Source organism: Ovis canadensis, chromosome 1 (genome assembly GCF_042477335.2).
Source record: "Ovis canadensis isolate MfBH-ARS-UI-01 breed Bighorn chromosome 1, ARS-UI_OviCan_v2, whole genome shotgun sequence".
NCBI lineage: Eukaryota > Metazoa > Chordata > Mammalia > Artiodactyla > Bovidae > Ovis > Ovis canadensis.
The window spans coordinates 13,193,367-13,208,385 of record NC_091245.1 but is presented as its reverse complement, the minus strand read 5'-3'; the positions used below and the strand labels follow the sequence as shown (position 1 = coordinate 13,208,385).

The 15,019-nt window shown below is 57.8% G+C and overlaps 1 protein-coding gene across 1 annotated transcript in view; it reads left to right on the top strand.

The window, feature by feature from the left end:
• The window catches only part of EPHA10 (EPH receptor A10), a 43,158-nt gene extending 30,092 nt beyond the window's left edge, over positions 1-13,066 (top strand). The window contains exons 8-17 of the mRNA XM_069549129.1: positions 2,334-2,442; positions 6,065-6,126; positions 6,689-6,814; positions 7,841-8,026; positions 8,477-8,538; positions 8,771-8,974; positions 9,201-9,350; positions 9,595-9,788; positions 10,340-10,495; positions 10,643-13,066. Coding sequence (XP_069405230.1) covers positions 2,334-2,442; positions 6,065-6,126; positions 6,689-6,814; positions 7,841-8,026; positions 8,477-8,538; positions 8,771-8,974; positions 9,201-9,350; positions 9,595-9,788; positions 10,340-10,495; positions 10,643-10,757 — 1,364 coding nt within the window. The 3' untranslated portion in view covers positions 10,758-13,066. The remainder of the gene's footprint in view (positions 1-2,333; positions 2,443-6,064; positions 6,127-6,688; positions 6,815-7,840; positions 8,027-8,476; positions 8,539-8,770; positions 8,975-9,200; positions 9,351-9,594; positions 9,789-10,339; positions 10,496-10,642) is intronic.
• Positions 13,067-15,019: the final 1,953 nt, after the last annotated feature.

The window sequence follows — 15,019 nt, the reverse complement described above, 5'->3', positions numbered from 1 at the left end:
GCTGTGTAGCCAATTACCCTCAACTCAACAGCCAAAACCAATATTCATTCATTACCTCGTGGTTTCTGTGGGTCAGGAATGTGCGTGCGGCTTAGCCCTCACTGCAGCCCAGGTGTCCTCTGGGGCTACAGTCATCTCCAGGCTCAGCTGGGGCGGAGTAGAGGGGAGGGGAGGGGGGAGTGTGTGCTTCCCTAGCTGGACCCTTGCTGGCTGCTTGCTGGAGGCAGGCACGAGATTCCTAGGCTTCTCCAAGGGCTGCTCATAACCCAGCAACCAGATTCTTCTAGAGACTGTGAGAAAGAGAGGGAGCAAGAGGGCGCCCAAGACAGAAGCCGATCTCTTGTAACTTCATCATGGTGGTGACATCCCATCCCTTGTGCTGTATTCTGTTCATTAGAAGCAAATGACTGTGTTCAGCCCATGCTCATGGGGGAAGGAACACCAGGAAGCGGAGAATCCTGCAGGACTGTCTCAGAGGCTGCCGGTCGCACCAGTTTTCTCTGCATCCTCCATTTCCGTGTCCACCAGGACAGCTCATTTCAAACAGTCCTTGGCGACAGTTCCATCTTCTACCACCAGCCAGGCCCAGGGCCCTATTCCCCTTCTCTGGAAATGGGGGCTCTGAAATCTACTCTTTTGACCCTGACCTTGTTGGCCTCTGACCCTCCCTTTCTCTGCTGTCACTCTTCCTCACTTGCTGTGTGACATCCTAATAGCAGCTCTTGAGATCTGACCACATCTGTCAGGCTCCCAGCCCCTCCTGGCCCCATGATCATCTCTCCCCAGCCTCCGCAAACTCTCCTGGTTGAAGCACTCTCCAGCCCTGCTGGCCCCCATTCCCCGAACATTATTTTGCACCCACCCCACTGTCCCCAGGACTGGCTCTCCTCCATCGTCCCTCGCCAAGGCTGCCTGCTAAAGTGTCTTTTTCTAATCCCAGTTTATTCATCAGGGCTGCGTAGCATCTTCCCCATCCCTGATAGTTATCCCAAACCTTTATCTCTTCCAAGCACCCCCTCTCTTTCCCCACTCCTGACCTAGCAGATTCCCTCATTCCTCTCCTTGTGGGAAGGAACTCTGCCCACTGCTCTGGGCTCCCTGTTACCCTCAAGATAAAGCTCATCCTCCTGACCTAGCATTCAAGGCCCTTCTGGGTCTGTCACCTCCCCCAGTTCCCTTCATCCTCCTGCCTTCCAGCTTTATCTCTTCACATCTTGCATCTCTACCTCCATGCAGCCTGCTTTCCAGCCACATGGGATGGCCTGTCGTTTTCCAGACCCAGCAAGTGCGTCTAAGCATCATCAACAACCCTGTCCATCTTCCAGGTCCAGTACAGATGATGCCTCTTCTGCAAAACCTTCCCCACTGGCTTTAGGAAGAAATGATTGTGCCTCTGCTCAGCTCTGCCCCTGTCTCTGTTTCTTTTTTTTCATTGATTTTTCATTTCTGTCTCCCCTGCTGGTCAGTACATCCCTCCAGGGCAAGGATTCTGACTCATTCATTGCCGACTCCCCAGGACCACTGCCAGCCTGGTGCCCGTGTTGGATGGATGGATGGGTGGATGGGGCTGAGGGCCTGGGGTCCTCTTGGCCCCTCTGCTGGGGAAATAGTTCAAAGCAGAGGCTTTAGGAATCAGGTTCGAATCTTAAGGTCACTGTTTATTGGCTTTGTGACCTTGGGCAAATTACATAACTTTTCTTGATGTCAGTTTCCTCAGCTGCAGAATGGAGACAGTTCACTTCCCTGGCTTCTTGTGATGATGAAACAGGATTGTTTAGTTATGGCACATAAGTGTGCATTAAATGTTAACTCATCATTCTTACTGTTAGAGAGGATGTGATGGTTAGATAGTATCAGTGACTCAATGGACATGCACACCCCAGGAGACAGTGGAGGACAGGGGAGCCTGGGCACACTACAGCCATTGCTGTAAAGAGTCTGACGTGACTTAGCAACTGAACATCAGCAAAAATTGTCGGTGGCAGTTCTGGTTTGGGGTTGGGGAGCTCAGAGAAAAGGCCATGTCCCTGCAGAGCCACCTTCCTTGTGCATCTATAAGGCAACAAGGAAGGCCCGAGCCTGCCTGTCTGGATGCCTGCTCCTCTCTCTCAGAGCTGGGCTGCAGTAGAAGTGACCCCGCCCTGGGAAAGGACGAAGCTTCAGGTGCCATTGCGGTTGGTGGGGGCAGCCTTGCTCCCAGCCTGGCTGGGAGGCCAGGCCGAGGGTGGAGGTGCTGTGGACATCCTGCTGTGGGGTGAGGACAGGAGTCTGTCCTGGGGCTTACCCGGGAGCCTGGTCCTCTGCCTCTCTCAACCTCGTGGTTTTCCTCCCAGCCACCTCCGGGTCCAAGGACCAGAGCCCCGCGGTCGTCGTCACCGTGGTAACCATCTCAGCCCTCCTCGTCCTGGGCTCTGTGATGAGCGTGCTGGCCATTTGGAGGAGGTAGGTGACTGGTTCCAGCCTGGCTGTCCCCTGGCAGGCTGTGTCCCTGCCTTCAGGTACCTGTATCTGTATCTGCATTTGCACATGTGCGGATTTGCACAGGCGAGCATACCACTGTGTAGAGACAGGCCTGACTGGTGCTGTCCTGGCCCCTCCCCCCATGCCCTGCTCCTGCTCAGCTGCTGTGGGATGAAGGGGATTTAGCTCCTTCACTCATTAAATGTCAGAAGGCATCGCTACGGAGGGAATGAAGCTCCAGCTGCTCCGGTGTAATTGGGAGCCTCCCGAGGCGCTGGAGGCCCCCAGCCCCTGCCCCCAAGGGATCTGGAGGCCCTTTAACACAGGCAGAGAGAAGAAAGGCAGAAACTGCGTGTGCCTGTGTGTGTGGGGGCAGGGCAGGGAGAGCAGGGAGGGGAGCTCATGTGCCAGAAACCCCCAAGCCCCAGAGGAAGGGAGCTTGCAGGAGAGTGGGCAGAGAAAGGGGATGGGTGGAGGGGGGAAGATATGGAGCTTGGGTCTGGCTCAGCAAAGATAGAGTCCCTTTGGCAGAGGCACCCCAGGTGGGTTCCAGGCTGGGGCTGAGGTCAGCAGACTGGAGGGGCTGGGAAGGCTGCATGTGACAGGCTGGAGTAGGGGGAGCAGAGGAAAGGAATGAGCTGGTCCAGGAGGCGCACGTCAGCATCCTGGAACTGCCTGCGGGCCGGAGGGGCAGCGAGCTTTCATCTGGCTCAGATGGGGTTATTTGCTTGGCCTTAAGTGAGGCGCTGAAAGTGACTGAGGAGGAGAGGATCTGGGAGCCAGCTCTGCCCCAGCCAGGTGAGTCAGGAAAGCAGGACAAGAGTAAAATCTCCTTCATCATGGAGCTTAAAGGTCCACAGATGAGACGCGTTGGAAAAGCGGGAATGGACAGGAGCTGGGAGCAGCTTGTGCTGGCCGTGAGCTCAGGGCCTCCGGGAGGCAGGAGAAGATGGGGGAGAGGTGAGCAAGAAGGGCATCTTTGGGCAGAGGCTGCAAGACAGGAGTGGCTGCCCAGGAGCACCTCAGAGACCGCTGCACGAGAGCAGGCAGGGCAGGCCAGGCGTGGATTTCAAAACCTACTCAAAATCAAATGGCACCAACATGGGAATCTGCCAGGTCCAGCACTGATGGGCAGGGACACGCGTCTCCAGCACGCATGCCCCCGCTTCCCTCGCCCACCTCCTCTGCTCCCCGTCTCTGCAGCCCCCCCCCCGCTCTGTACAGTGGGCCCCTCACCTCCACTTGCTCTCCCAGCTGATCCTGGCTCACCCCAGTTCTCACTAGGGGGTGTCGTCCTCAGGTGGAAGCATCTCGCTTTCTCTGTTGCTCCTCCACCCACTCAGCCTCTCCCCCTGCATCCCTCCTCAGCTCTCCCAGATGTTCATGGACATCCTGTTCCCATGCTGGATGACCTCACTAGCCATTGGACAACCTGCCCCAGCCCTTGGCCTCTGGGGTCTTTGACTTCATTTCCACAGACCCTCGCTCCTGTTCCGCCTCAGCTGCCTGCTCCCATCTCCTGACGTGGACCAGGCCATCAGCCCAGTTCTGCTTGTGCCCTGCAGACTGCTGGTCCTCGCAGCTCACTCTCTCAGCTGTGTCTGCTGCACCTGCTCTTCGCCTGCACCACTGAGTCAGGCACACCTGCCTGTCTCTGCATCCATCTTCTCCCTCCGTTTCTCTAGAGGAAGTGCCATCCTCCCGGCCGGGATCAGTCCTTCTATCTGTGACTGAAACCCACCCCTTCCTGCCTTTTCAGGAGCCCTTACTATTGATCCCATCTACTTCTTCCCTATATGCTGGCTAACATTTGTTGAGTGCTTTGTAAGCTCTTGGCACCAATGTGATCAGGCAGGGCTGTCTTGATCCTAATCATATTAAAGAGAAAACCAGCCACCTGATCCACAGACAGCGAGGGAAGGACCTAGGGAGTTGATCCGTGCCATCAGATTCCAGAGCCCACGCGGGGGACCGAGGTCACGACCACTCCATCCTGCGTGATCGCCTCCACTGGCATCAACAGGTGGCCATCTCTCTCGAGTCTCCCTCAGCTCTCCCCCTTGAGTCTTCACGTGACCTTGCTCTTCTGATCCTGTTTCCTTCCTTGCTTCCTGTGACATCACCGCCCCCACCACCTTCTGCCCCCAATTTCCCTTCTGCTTCCCTGCAGTTTCTCTGGTGGCTCTTTCACAGTATCCTCAGTGGCTTCCTTCTCTGTTGTGTTGTTAGTCGCTCAGTCCGACTCTTTGCAACTTCGTGGATGGTAGCCCACCAGGCTCCTCTGTCCCTGGGATTCTCCAGGCAAGAATACTGCAGTGGGTAACCATTCCCTTCTCCAGGGGATCTTCCCAACCCAGGGATTGAACCTGGGTCTCCTGCATTGCAGGCAGATTCTTCACCATCTGAGCCACCAGGGAAGCCCTCCTCTCCTCTTCCCTATCTCTAGATGGGCGGTGGTGGGGTTGGGGTGGTCCTCAGACTTGTTCCCCATCTCCATCCCGCTTCTCAGGCTCCCTTCTCTCCCTGGACAAGGCCCCCAGCTCTAGAACTTGTATCTCCAGAGCAGACCCTTCTTCTAAACTACACCCCCCGCCCCCGCCACACGTAGCTAACTCCCTGCTCACTGATCAGCCCTGCTTATCCCAGAGGTGCTGCAAACTCAAATTTCTAAACGGGAACTTGTCATCGCTCCGCCTTGGTGAATGGTACCTGCCTCGCTTCACTGGGCAAGCTGGAACACTACAGTGGTTCCTACCTTTGCCCTCTCCCTTTTTGACCTCCAGCCTTCCCCAAGCCCCGTGGCCCTGTCACCTCAATGTCACTCTTACTTTTCTCCATCCCTGGTCACCCCGTAGCCTGAGCCATCTCCTACCATCTCCTGCAGGGACAACAGCAGCAGCTGGGATGGTCTTTCTAAAGTGCAAATTGAACTGTGGCACTCCCCTGCTCAAAGCTGCCTCCCCCTGGGGCTCTCCTCTTCCCCCCCCCTCCAAGAATAAAACCTAAGTCTTTATGTGGGCCTGCAAGAGCCTGCCTTGGGGGCCTGGGTGCCAGCCCAAGACTTTGTTGATCGTGATGTAGTCCTTTGGCCCACGGTGGCCTCTCTCGGGAAGCCATCCTTGATGGTCTCAACCCTGTCTCAGCTCCATGTTCCCACAGCGCACCGCCCTTCTCCTTTGCTCGGACCTGTGAGTGGGCTTGTGGTTCCTTCTCAAAGTCTGTTTTCTTGACTAGACCGGAAGTTGCCCCTGGGCGCAAGGCCTGCCTGTTGTGTTCAGCTGTAGGCAGGGAGGCAGCTTGGACTTGAAGTCAGGGCACGGATTTGGGTGTCTCTGGAGTTGCAAGAATTCACGGCATCTCAAAGTGAAAATAACTAGGAATGCGGAGGGGGTGAGTGGTTAGGTCGGGGGCTGGGGTTACATGTGTGCTGGGGGGAGAAGCTTCCAGACCCACAGGACAAGAAGGTCCCTCCCCTGGGGCACAGACCTTGTCCTTTTGGAGGGACAAAGAGGTACCACCCTGGGTGCTGGTAAGATGGGAAGGGCTGGGACAGCCTGGCTCAAAGGATGACAGTGGACACCCCCACTCTCACCCCCTACCCTAGGCCCTGCAGCTATGGCAAAGGAGGTCGGGACGCCCATGATGAGGAGGAGCTGTATTTCCACTGTGAGTTGTCTGGGCCTGGCCTGGGGCGGGGCGGGCACCACCTCACCTTACTTCCTCAGTCCTCTTCCTGACTCCCCTTGCTTCAGTTCAGTTCAGTTCAGTTGCTCAGTTGTGTCCGACTCTTTGCGACCCCATGGACTGCAGCACACCAGGCTTTCCTGTCTATCACCAACTCCTGGAGTTTAATCAAACTCATATCCATTGAGTCGGTGATGCCATCCAACCATCTCATGCTCTGTCGTCCCCTTCTCCCGCCTTCAATCTTTCCCAGCATCAGGGTCTTTGAATGAGTCAGTTTTTTCTATCAGGTGGCCAAAGTATTTATTGGAGTTTCAGCTTCAGCATCAGTCCTTCCAATGAATATTCAGTACTGATCTCCTTTAGGATGGACTGGTTGGATCTCCTTGCAGTCCAAGACACTCTCAAGAGTCTTCTCCAACACCACAGTTCAAAAGCATCAATTCTATGGTGCTCAGCCCTTGGATACCTCCCCTCCCCCACCCCACTGCTCCAGGCACAGAGGCCCTTTTCCTCACTCCCGTCTCTTTCTCCTCATTGCTAGTCAAAGTCCCAACTCGCCGCACGTTCGTAGATCCCCAGAGCTGTGGGGACCCGCTGCAGGCCGTGCATCTGTTTGCCAAGGAGCTGGATGCAAAAAGCGTCACGCTGGAGAAGAGCCTTGGAACAGGCAAACTGGGCACCCGGGGAATCCTTGTCTGTGGGGAAGCCCTTCCTCTCCCCGCTGCTAGCCCTCCCTGGAAGCCCCTCCTACATCCCACCCCACCACTATCCTGTTAGCCTGCCTCCACCCCAAGTCCCGCCGCCATCTCTGCAGGCCTGGCCTTCACCCAGCCCCCATGCTGTCCAGGAAGCCCCCGCCTCCACATCAAGCTGGGCCTCTGCCCACCAGGGTTCAGGGAGGGAAGTGGCAGAGGAATCTGTGAGCCTGCCTTCCTACCCTTTGCCTGCCCCCAAGGTCAGAACTCTCTCCCTTCAGGCTCTTTCAGAGCTGGCTCTGCAGACTGCCACTGGCAGAAGTTTGGTCGCAGGCTTTCAAGGCCCGATGGGGAGGGGTGTTTGTAAGCTTGGGTTCCAGGCATACCTGAGTTCTAGCCCCGGCTCTGCCACTGACCAGGGGCTCGTCCGTCTTCTGCTCTGAGCCTCAGCTTCTTGTCTGTTAAATGGGCATGGTATCTGCCTCAGAGATGCTGTGGGAGCGTCCCAGTGCTTAGCCCAGGGCCTGGCTCCTAGCGGGTGAGTGCTCTCTCACCATCAGTGCCCTGACTTCTTGCTTCGTGTCTGCAAGCCCTCCGCCCCTGCACTGAGAAGGCAGCGCTTTGACCAGGAGCCCAACACTCTACCCTAGCACTGTCGGCAGACTCACTGGGCAGAGGCTGGCAAGGGGCAGCGTGGTGGAGTAGATGCCATGGTCTCCCAGCACGCCTTTGATGTGCTGGCACGCGCATAGTCCTTCCTTTGAGGCTTTGGAATTTCCCACCACGGGAGGCAGGGAGGACTCCCCATTTCACAGAGGAGAAAACTGAGGCCAGAGGAGGGGCAGAGCAGACGGTCAGTACTCAGTTGACCAGGATTTGAACTCAGGAGCCCCGAGTCCCAGGCCAGAAAGGGCCCGTGAGCCAGAAGCTGCTCACCCTGCCCGGGCTGGCCGAGGCCGCAGCCTCCGGTGGGTGTCTGAGGTGCTGTTCTCCCCCAGGGCGGTTTGGGGAGCTGTGCTGTGGCTGCCTGCAGCTCCCGGGCCGCCAGGAGCTCCCTGTGGCCGTGCACACGCTGAGGGAGGGCTGCTCCGACTCGCAGAGGCTCAGCTTCCTGGCCGAGGCCCTCACCCTGGGCCAGTTCGACCACAGCCACGTGGTGCGACTGGAGGGCGTGGTCACCCGAGGTAAGGCCGGTGCTCCACCAGTGGGGGTGGGGGGGAGAGGGAGGAGTCCGTGGTGTGGGAAGTGGGGTGTGTCACGCCCCCAGGCCCTCTCTGCTCAGTCTTGGGAGGGCGCCCGACGAGGCCCCGCATGGGGAGAGGAGCTCAGCTCTCTATCACTGACTCAGGTGGCCTCTGACCCTGCGTGACCTCTGGCTATGTGGCGACACTCTGGGAGCGCATCCCTGGTGATTTCCGCAGCTAACTTGCTGCACATCCTCACCCTGGCTTTTGTCCCCCTCAGACACCACCTCTCCTGCTGTTCAGCAGAAGAGGGCAGGCAGGAGAGGGGCGAGACTCAGGGAGCTGGGCCTTGGTCTTGGGCACCTTGGCGCGGGGCGAGGAGTGGGGGGCACGTGTGCTCACGGAGGGCAGCAGGCACCTGAGCATATATGTCCCCCTCCCTGAGCACAGGAAGCACCTTGATGATTGTCACCGAATACATGGGCCATGGGGCCCTGGATGGCTTCCTCAGGGTGAGTGGCCTGGGCCCCAGGGGGTACCGATGACTGAGGATCTCTTGGTCCCTCACTTTTCCCTTTGGTGGGACTTGGGGTTGGCCTCATCCTCTGTAGAGATGCCCTCTGGCCAGGCTGACCTGGCAGGTGACGCAGCCAACTGAAGCCCAGAGAAGGCCAGTGACTTCCCTGGGGTCACACAGCACCAGGGAAGTGAGGGTGCAGCCGGCCTCCATCTCCTCCCTCCCAGAGGCATGAGGGCCAGCTGGTGGCCACGCAGCTGATGGGGCTGCTGCCCGGCCTGGCGTCGGCCATGAAGTACCTGTCGGAAATGGGCTACGTCCACCGGGGCCTGGCGGCACGCCGGGTGCTGGTCAGCAGCGAGCTCGTCTGCAAGATCTCTGGCTTCGGCCGCGGCCCCCGGGACCGAGCAGAGGCGGTCTACACCACCATGGTGAGGGAGCCCTTCCCCGCGCCCCCCTTCTCCCCCACTCCCGCCCCTCCCTCCAGCTGTCCACGCCAGCACGGGCCTCGCCTGCGGCCCCCTTGTGGGTTCTCCCTTAGATGAGCAGCTGCAGGCAGGCAGGTGGGGCGGGACCCCGAGGCGCTCTGCCGGCGGGGAACGCTGGCTGTGACTCCGGCCCCTCCTGCCCCTGGGCGGCCGGCCCGCCTGCCCGCAGAGCGGCCGGAGCCCGGCGCTGTGGGCCGCCCCCGAGACGCTCCAGTTTGGCCACTTCAGCTCCGCCAGCGACGTGTGGAGCTTCGGTGTCGTCATGTGGGAGGTGATGGCCTTCGGAGAGCGGCCCTACTGGGACATGTCTGGCCAAGATGTGAGTGGCTGCGGTGGCTCCAGCGCCTGGCCTTGCGATCCTGCTGCCCTCTGACCTCAGGCCCCAGCTCCCTGACCTCTGCCCGTGAACCCTTGTCCTCCTAGCCCCAGGCCCTTCTTTACTGTCTGTTTCCAGTCCCTGCCTGGCCCCATTTGAGTCTTCCTGGGGATGGGGTAAGTGTGTGTACTGGGGGCCCTAAAACCTCCTGTCTGCCCACCACTCCCCCACTGCCACCACGGCCTAGGTGATCAAGGCCGTGGAGGATGGCTTCCGGCTGCCGCCGCCCAGGAACTGCCCCTCCCCGCTGCACCGACTGATGCTTGCCTGCTGGCAGAAGGACCCGGGTGAGCGGCCCAGGTTCTCCCAGATCCACGGCCTCCTGAGCAAGATGATGCAGGACCCAGAGCCCCCGAAGTGTGCTGACACCACCTGTGCCAGGTACGGCATCACCTCACCTGTCCCAGGTGCCTTCCCAACTGTGCCGACACAGCCGAACTCTCGCCTGTCCATGCATGCCCTCCCACCCCGTGTAGGTGCCCCAGGTAGATGCCTTAGGCACATACAGCCTTTCATCTCAGTCATTTCTGCTTGTCCTGGGTTTATGCCCCATGTATCCCGGGTACAGTGACCACGTAAGTAAGTGTGGTGATAGTCCTAACAAATCTGTAGTTCGGATAATACAAGTCACCTCCCCAACTTGCCTGCGTATACCCTACCCTAGACCATTCCAGACCCTCCTGGTGCCTTTAGCTGGCTCCTGTACAGCGTCTCCACCTGCCCTAGTGCCGTGAACCCCCGCCTGGCTCTGAGAACACCTGGAACCCTGTGTGAGCCAGGCCTGCCGTGGGACTCAGTCATCTTCTCAGACAGCCTGTCCTCAGATGACATCGCCTGTCCTTTCTCAGACGGTCGCTCCTCAGGAGAGCGACTGAGTCTGAGCCCCAGATCCCTACTGTCAACTGACCACAGCTCCTCCACCCCCTGCCCAGGCCTCCCACGCCCCTGGCAGACCGTGCCTTCTCCACCTTCCCCTCCTTTGGCTCCGTGGGCGCGTGGCTGGAGGCCCTGGACCTGGGCCGCTACAAAGACAGCTTTGCTGCTGCGGGCTATGGGAGCCTGGAGGCTGTGGCCGCCATGACTGCCCAGTGAGTCTGAGGAGCCGGGGAGCCCTGCCCCTGCCTGCATGGGAGGCCCAGCTTGTCCTCATTCTGGGTTGTTCCCTGGAGGGTGGAGTGGAAGGGAGAGAAGACGGTGGGGATGAGCCAGCCAGATCTGACCAGCCTTCTTTCCAGGGACCTGGTGAGCCTGGGCATCTCATCGGTGGAACACCGGGAGGACCTCCTCAGCGGGATCAGTGCCCTGCGGGCCCGAGTACTCCAGCTGCAGGGCCGGGGGGTACAGGTGTGAGCAGCCCCACTCTTCTGGCCTGGACCCCAGTGGGGCCGCCAGCCCCCAGCCCCACCCAAGACCCCTGCTGGCTGTGTTCCACCTGTGCAGAGGGGAGAGCCCAGAGCTTGCGTGGAGCCGCAGTCTTTCCCACTTCCCTGCCTGTTCCCCTCACTGCCCCCTGTCTGAGCACCTTGGCTGACTCAGTCCCCCCCTAGAAAAAAGGTTCAAATCCTGGGGAGGAGCCCTGAGATAACAGTGGGAGGAAATACAGGGTCACAGAGACCAAGGTGGGCAGGCGCAGGGAGGAAGACAAAGCTTTAAATGGCCTGGTTCATGCCCTTCTGTCTTCCGCACCCACTGCAGTCTGGGGCCCACCCCAAAGGGTGCTGCACTTTCCCTCAGACCAGCGGGCAGCATGGGTCCCCGAGGGATGGGCTGCTCTGGGACCTAGCAAGGACCACCCATCCTGTGGGCCGTGGCTCTTCAGCTCCCTGTGGTCCAGCTGGGCCATGTCTGGACCCTGGTCCTGAGACCCAGGTGGGCAGAGGTGGTGCTGAGCTCAGGGGCTGAACCCTGAGGATCCCAGACTCAGGAGCTGATTTCTGCTTCCCCCACCGTTGGGCAGACCATTCTGGGTGAGGGTCCCGGTGCTCTCCTGAGGTCCCACTAGGCGTCCCCTACTACTCTGCATTCCTTTTATAAACTCACTGGCCAGGACATCTGGGAGGAACATGAGGATAGAGGTTTTCTGCCCGGGATTCCAAGAGCTTTGCTCCCAGCCCTGGGGATAGTGACTCTCAGAGAAGGAGCTTCTCTAATGGACCAGTTCAGTCCTTACCATACAGGCGGGAAAACCAAGGCTCAGTGAGGAGTCTGGGCTAGAGCTGGGCTTGAGTCCATGGGCCCAATTCCTGATCCAGAGTGTGGCTCTGGAGAGTCCTTGGTCCTCTGTGTGTCACCAACACTCTTCCCTGAGGCAGCCCAGGGGTACTCTGAGGTGACCCCTCTTTTGGAAACTTCATCCCCTGTACCACCCAGCCCACCTGAAATGCCTCTTCCCTCTGGGTCCTCTTCTGCGGGGCTTTGGCAGGAGTGGTTGTGCTGAGCTGACTCCAGAGCTCCTCATCCAGGAGGGCTTCCTGGAGGTGGGGGTGATCATGAGGCCAGGGCTTTCATAGGACAGCAGGAAGGCAACTGGCCCTGGATAGGGTCACCCCTGACATACACCTGCTCTGGGGTGTGGCTATGTGTGGGTGGGATGGGATGGGGTGGGAAGGGTTCAAGGGCTACAGGAAGGGGTGAAGGAGACACAGCCAGCCCTTGGAGGGGCCAGACAAGGCAGGGAGATGAGCTCAGGCTCCAGGAAGTAGTACGCGCCCCCTGCTGGCAGACCTTGGGGCCTGAGGGCTGGTGGGCTGGAGGGGCAGATGGGCACTCTTGATGTGTGTATATGGAGGGGTGTCTGGGAAAGTTCCCTGGCTGAGTCTGATGCATCCATTGAATGAGACCTTGGAGGAGCCGGGGGAGGGCTCTTAAGGTTGATGGAGGGCCTAGGACAAAAGGAGTCCAAGCAGAGGGGCCTGCAGAGCATCCTGGAGGGAGGAGGCGGCAGTGCATCCCTGGGAGTGCTCCGTGGTGGGGGTGGGGCCTCCCAACAGTGCCTTTAGCCTCATCCTGCCAGCAGGGCAGGAGTCCCCCAGCCCCGCTCTCCATCTCCTGAGCACCTGTCTTGGCTCAGTGTCCTGGGGGTGCCAGGAGAGGCTGAGACACTGCTTCTACCTTGGACAAAGCTGGAGGGTCCCTTGCCAGTGCCCTCCAGACTCTGCCCCCACTGCCCCCAGGAGAGCCTGGAAAGGACACACCAGCACCCCGTCTTGGTGGAGGGAGCCTCCCCCCATCTGCAGCTGCATCAGTCATGCTCTGGGGGCCAGGGTGTCCCCCCGCCACCAGCTGTTCTGCAGAGTCCTCTGGCTGTTTTTGCAGGACTTCGGTGTCCAGGGTAGACCTCCCTTCCCGTGAGGAGTGAGGTCCCAGCATCCTGATGGGTCCCAGGCCTCAGCCCCGAACAGGTTGCCGGTGTGATGTGGGCTGATGGCTCCCTGGGAGCCCTCTACAGATCTATTTTTATATGGAACATAATTATTCAATGGATAGAGAGAGGTGGCCTGCAACCTGCTCCCAGCACCCATATCTGAGCCCATCCAGGGAGGGAAGGGGCTGGTTGGGGGTGGGGAGAGTGGTTCCTTTGACTAATTCTGGAGATGTTTTTATATTTCTTGGGATCTATATGCAGGACAAAGTAATAAAAACTTGTCTGTGCCTAAAAACTTGTCTGTGCCTGTCAGTATGGTGCCTGTCAGTGACAACTGCTTAAACATTAAACTTGTATGGGAGGGTTTTACACCACTACTCCCTTACAAAGCGTTTGTCTGCGATCTCTCAGCGAGAGACACATTTAGGAGATAGGGCAGTGTGATTTCGGCTACCGTAGGGGTGAGGGATGGCTTCCCCGAGAAGGCAGCACTCTGAGGTGCCATTCCCTGAGATGGACCACTTAAAGGGAGGGGAGCCAGGTGGATAAGGGATGAGGAGGGAGCTCAGTTTTGGACAAGCTAAAACGTACATCCGATACTGTGAATAAAGGATGCCGGGGTGATATCCTGCCATACCCTCCCCAAGAACTAGCCCTTCATATGAATGACTTAAATCTAACCCTTCATAGGGCCTTCCCAGGTGGCGCTAGTGGGAAAGAATCCACAAACCAATGCAGGAGATGTAAGAGACACGGATTCAATCCATGGGTCAGAAAGATCCCCTGGAGGAGGAAATGGCAACCCACTCCAGTATTCTTGCCTGGAGAATCCCATGGATACAGGAGCCTGGTGGGCTACAGTCCATGGGGTCACAAAAAGAATTGGACACAACTGAAGTGACTTAGCACACATACACGCAACCTTTCATAAGGCAATCCGTTTGCACTTCTTCCAACAGGAAGTCCCAAGTAGGGCTTCTGGAAAGATCAGGGGGTCTGTAATGGTAAAGCATGACACTTACTGTTCACTGGAACCCTAGGATTCTTTGAAACTCCCCTGGTGATGGGGAGGCCGCCAGGCTGCCACCTCCTCCTCCTCCCTCAGCCCAGAGCAGCTCAGCTTTTTTTCATACACACAGCAGAGGCTACAAAGTAAACTGCCCACAGGGATGAGGTAAGAATTCCCCTGAGTGGGAAGACGACTCTGAGGGTCAAGGAAAATTGCTATACAGCTCCTGTTGACTGTGGCCCCTGTTACTGAATCTTATTTTTGGCGGCTAGTGAACATTTTTGTGAAATCTCACCATTTAAATTGTTAGCAATCAATTTGGAAAAAAAAATCTAAACTGTGAAAATCTGTTTACTGGAACTCTTTGATTTGGGGTCTGGCAGTAAGACTGACTTTTCTTTGCAGCATCCCAGCCTAGTGACAGGTCAGCCCTTGCTTTAAATCCTGGGAAGGGAAGCTCGTTCTCGTCTCCAGCCCTCACATGGGATGGACTGGCCCATCTTTGTCTATGACTGGTATCTACTTGGCACCTGTTACGTACCACACATTCCCTGCCAATTGGGTCTAGGCAGTGGTGCAAATGGAGTGAACTAGGGTGAGGTGGCCGTGAGTATAGGCTGTTGGATCCTGTTTCCTTGATGTCAGGCTGTACTTAACCCTGTGCCAGATGATGCAGGAAAAGGTACAAGCCTCAGCTTTGGTGACTTGATCCCTTGAAATGAGTCTACTCTGAATGCTGTCACTGACTGAAGGGCCTTCCCCAGAAGCTGTCAATACCACAGACCTCCTAAACTGTGACCCGAGTCTGTCTTCTCTTCCACTGTGAGCCCCATCTGGATCATTTCAGTGAAAATGCCAGGAAGGCAAATCTGCCAAAGCCTGAACCTTGGGAAGGGAGATGCCCCATCACTGAATCACTTGGGCCCCTGCTTTGTCCCTGGCTGACGAGACTTGCTACACAGGTAAACTATAGATACCCTAGTTGTTGTGCCCCCAAGATGTAAATTTCTAGCTCATGGAAAGAAGGCGTTGGGAGAAAACTTCTTGGGCTAGATTACCATGCCCTGCTTGGGGAGAGGCCCCCCTCTTCAGGTATCAGAGAGATTCTGCCTGAAGTAAAGGCTTTCACGTCTGCGGGAAGTAGCTGTTTGTGGACCCTCCGCTCTAATAGCTTCAGCCCCCAAACTGTCTTTAGTCCAGGTAGCACATTTTGGAGATGACAGGCAGGTGGAGTATCAG